Source organism: Mus pahari, chromosome 17 (genome assembly GCF_900095145.1).
Source record: "Mus pahari chromosome 17, PAHARI_EIJ_v1.1, whole genome shotgun sequence".
NCBI lineage: Eukaryota > Metazoa > Chordata > Mammalia > Rodentia > Muridae > Mus > Mus pahari.
The window spans coordinates 40,996,298-41,000,306 of NC_034606.1; the positions used below are offsets into that span (position 1 = coordinate 40,996,298).

A 4,009-nucleotide genomic window follows, 5' to 3' on the forward strand; every position below is an offset into this window, starting at 1 on the left:
AAAAAAAAAAAAAAAAAAGTAGAGGTCACATTTTTTTTTTTGAGGTCACATTTTTATTACCAAAATATAAGAATAAACTTATAGCTACTAGTAAGGCAATGAGCTAGGAAATTAATTCTTTCTAGTATTGCTTTGAAAATATACCCCTAGGCTATTAAAAGAAATTCCAACTCCTTCCCAAGGCATTGTTTAACTTGAAGTCTTCAGTCATCATCTACAGTTGGTTTAATGGTCACTCCTCTTCTTATCTGACCCCAACCAATTAAATGCCAGTGTTTCTCAACTCTTCTGCTAAGGGCAATTTTTTCTCCTACTTCTGTGCACACAGGACTGATCAAAACAATTTTGCCCAAATCAGCCTTGACAGCACTAACTCTTCCTCCTGCCGACAGGGACCCTATGTTGACCATAAGCACTTCATTCTTAGACAGCTTTTGCTGTTTTCTTGTCTCCTTCAGTACGCACACCCAGAAGACATCTAAGCAGGAAATATGGAAATTTCCAGTTCCGTGAATATTTCAGGTAATGCTCCAACTGCACCAAGCACTTGTCCCACCATTCTGTCAGCTCAGCACACAGTGGGCCCGATCTTTGTTCCAACTCCAGTGAGACCACCGGGGGCAGCATACTGAAGACCATTATGCTCCGCAAAAAAAGTATCACAATTTTGGAAAAGGTTGGTTTACACATGAGTTTTCTGTCACTATCTTTGGAGACAATACTGGGTCTGACTTCTATCTCCTGGCCTACCTTTAACACTCCTTTTAAAATACTACCACCAGCTACACCTCCCTTAGGGTCATCAACTTCACAGCCAGGTTTGTTGACATCAAATGAACTGCTGACAATGAGATGGGGCTCTGAAGTAAAGTCTCTTGGGGCCAGTGGTATTTTCTTCACCATGCACTCACAGACAACTTCAATATTATACTTCAGTTGAGCAGAAATTGGAATAATTGGTGCCCCTTTCTGCTACCGTTCCTTGCACAAATGCGAGAATTTCCTCATAATGTTTCTTAGCCTGACTTTCTTTTACCAGATCAACTTTATTCTGTAAGATCAAAATATGCTTGAGTTTCATGATTTCTATGGCAGCCAGGTGTTCGGAAGTCTGGGGCCGAGGGCATGATTCATTACCAGATTATCAACAGAAGGGCTGTATCCATCAGTGCTGTACTGTTCAGCATCGTAGCCATCAAAATATCATGGCCAGGACAGCCAACAACGGAAACATGTCTGACTAATTTGAAGTTCCCTTTGGTCCCCGGAATGTCTGTAGGAAACTCATCTGGTGTACTGCTTCCACATGATCTATAACATTCCGGTCTAGGACAACTTGGGTCATCAAGTTTATAAGTCTTAGCATGAGCATGCCCAAGCTTGATGGTTATGTTTCTTTCTAGCTCATTTTTTGAATCTGACAGTGTGAACTCCCGAAATAGTCTTCATCACGGTGGACTTCCCGTGAGCTCCATGACCAGTTGTACCAATATTAATTGTAGCTTGCCTGCTGATAACTTCGCGTGAAAGTGGTGTCAACTTGCTAACATCCCACAGCCATCTTGCTCAGAGAGAAAAGGACGTTATCTTCCTTTCCATCTGCTCAACTATCTTATGGTGGGATGAAGGCTGCCTAAACTAGAATTACAAATAACTTTGCATCTTTCAAATTAAATTTGGCATCACAGTGGCCCAAGGGTCCAGTGACCCCAATGAACAAAGTAGGAAATCCTGACTCATGCCACTGACATGAAGCAACCTGGAAACATCAGTTTAGACAGTCATAGGACAAATTCCAAACAGAGAAATGTTGATGGTTCTGACTGCCAGAGAAGAACTGGAGATAGGTTCTCTAGGGCATGGACATTTCGGATTTGAAGCCAACATGGACTACAAAGAGAGTTCCAGAATAGCCAGGGCTACACAGAGAAACCTTGACCCCCAAATCCAACCAAACAAACACCTCCTTCCACTGGGCTCAGGAACACACGAAAAACCAGGACCACCCTTATCCACCAAAGGGCGGGGCCTGTGGGGGCAGGCTCGCGCACACTTCCGCCTTCTGCTCTGGCCCGCACTTTAAGAAGCCGGAAGCTGCTTCTGGTTGGCGTATTTCCGCTGGCGAGTTGAAGTCAGTGCGGCGCGCACAGGAGTTGACGTTTAAAGCTGCAGGAGCTGGGGACTCCGACGGCGGTGCTGCTTTGGGTTGCTCTGCTCCGCGCCACTGCGCTTGCGCCGAAGCCGACGACCCCCCCCCCCCGGCATCCCCCGCGGCCTTCAGATGCGCCGGCGTCTTGCTGCTGCTGCTGCTCCCAGCGAAGCTCGACGAGAGCGCTGCTTCGGACGGGGCAGCGCTCTTCCCGAGTGGGCTAGCGGCGATGCTCCTCCGGTGAGCTCGGACTCTCTACCCCCAATCCCTGGCCCCGCGCCCACCTGGATCCCCTTGGCACGGGCGCTCGGGTTTCCTGCTTCTCCCTGGTACCCCGCTCGGGCGGTCCTAGGGTCTCAGTCTGGGTCTCTGTCTGCTCCTGCCTTCCAGGACTACAACTTTCTGTTTTTAGTGTTTCCCACACTCCTTGCTCTCCGGCCTTGAAGTCCAGCCAGGCTTGTGGCACCAGTTCTGGTGTTCAGATGAGAAATATACATTCTGGTTTTATCATGCAGAGTTTGTGGTTGGCAGTCACTACCCAGACCTGTGTTTCCCGAGCGTCGGGTCTTGCAGGTGTGTCCCAATTTGCAGCCTTGCTAGTTGAGTATAGATAAGAATGCATATCAGCACAGTGTAGGTGGTTGGTTAGTCATGTCGCAATGTCACAGGGTTGAATGCCTCTAGGCACAACTTTTGTGATAGCTGTTAAAATAATTTATCTTTTTTTTTTTTTTTTNTTTCTGAGTTCAAGGCCAGCCTGGTCTACAAAGTGAGTTCCCAGAACAGCCAGGGCTATACAGAGAAACCCTGTCTCGAAAAACCAAACAAACAAAAAAGATGTGTACCACCACACCCATCATAACCCATCTTTTTATCTGCACCATTACTTTTCTCATAAAAATCATGTGAGAGCCAAGCCTACAGCAGTGAGACCCTGTTTAAGGGAGGAAAAAAGAAAACAACTGCTTTATGGGATCCTATTTATTCTGTTCCTTTGAGCAGTATGTTCACCCTTGGGCTGAGAGTGCACCAACCACGCGTGCACCGTGCGCATGTGCATTTTAAAGTGGCATTCAAACTGTATCCCAGGTCTGTTAAGATAATCAAATTGATTATAGTTTTGGTTTTCTCCTACTTCTTGGGTGGTTTCCCTCGGGAAGCACAAACAGATCTGTTCTCCCTCAATTGGGGAACTTTTCTTTTCTTTTTTTTTTTTTTTTTGAGCCGGTTTCGCTTTTGTAGCCTGACCTCAACTTGTGCTGACCCCTTTGCTTCTGTCACCTGAGTGTTAAGATTAGTTAGGTTTATTTTTTTCTCTTTTAAAATGTTATCTCTTTCCATGTTAGTTTGTAGAAGTGATTGTAGATACTAGTTCTTTGGCAGGAAAAACGATTTGGAAATCCTTTCTCTGTTGCTTGCCTTTTAATCTTTCCAACTCCCTTTTAGAATCAGAAACTCTTCTGTTGGTTTCATTAAATGTTGTTTTGTTTGGCTTGCTTTTTAACTATCCCAAACGGTCTTTGACATAGCTTTGTAGTCAAAGTTGGTGTAATGGTTAATTTCTCAACTTGACAAGATCAAAGAATTTAGGAAGAATGTTTCAAGGGATTATTTAGTTCACGTTGGCTTGTGGGCATGCCTGTGGGGAATTGCCTTGATTAGCTTAATTGATATGAGCGGACCCAGATTTGGGGTCCTGGACTGTGGAAGATTAGAGAAAGCTAGGTGAGTTCTAAAACTAATCTCAAACCGTATTAGTTAATTCTTCTGCTTTTAATTGTGATATGACTAGCTGCCTTGACTTCCGCACAGCACAGGACTGTAACTTGGAATCGTAAGCTAGATAAGCCTTTTTTCTCT

At 44.9% G+C, this 4,009-nt stretch overlaps 1 protein-coding gene and 1 pseudogene across 3 annotated transcripts in view; one reads left to right on the plus strand and one right to left on the minus strand.

The window, feature by feature from the left end:
• Positions 1 to 89: 89 nt before the first annotated feature.
• LOC110334513 lies at positions 90 to 1,148 on the minus strand (annotated as a pseudogene).
• Positions 1,149 to 2,275: 1,127 nt separating this feature from the next.
• The window catches only part of Znf707 (zinc finger protein 707), a 6,453-nt gene continuing 4,719 nt past the window's right edge, over positions 2,276 to 4,009 (plus strand). For 2 of the 3 annotated variants that reach the window (XM_029548133.1, XM_021217243.2), the window contains exon 1: positions 2,276 to 2,389. In XM_029548133.1, the coding sequence (XP_029403993.1) occupies positions 2,282 to 2,389 (108 nt within the window). In that variant the 5' untranslated portion in view covers positions 2,276 to 2,281. The remainder of the gene's footprint in view (positions 2,390 to 4,009) is intronic. The other variant, XM_029548134.1, reaches the window with a different exon arrangement.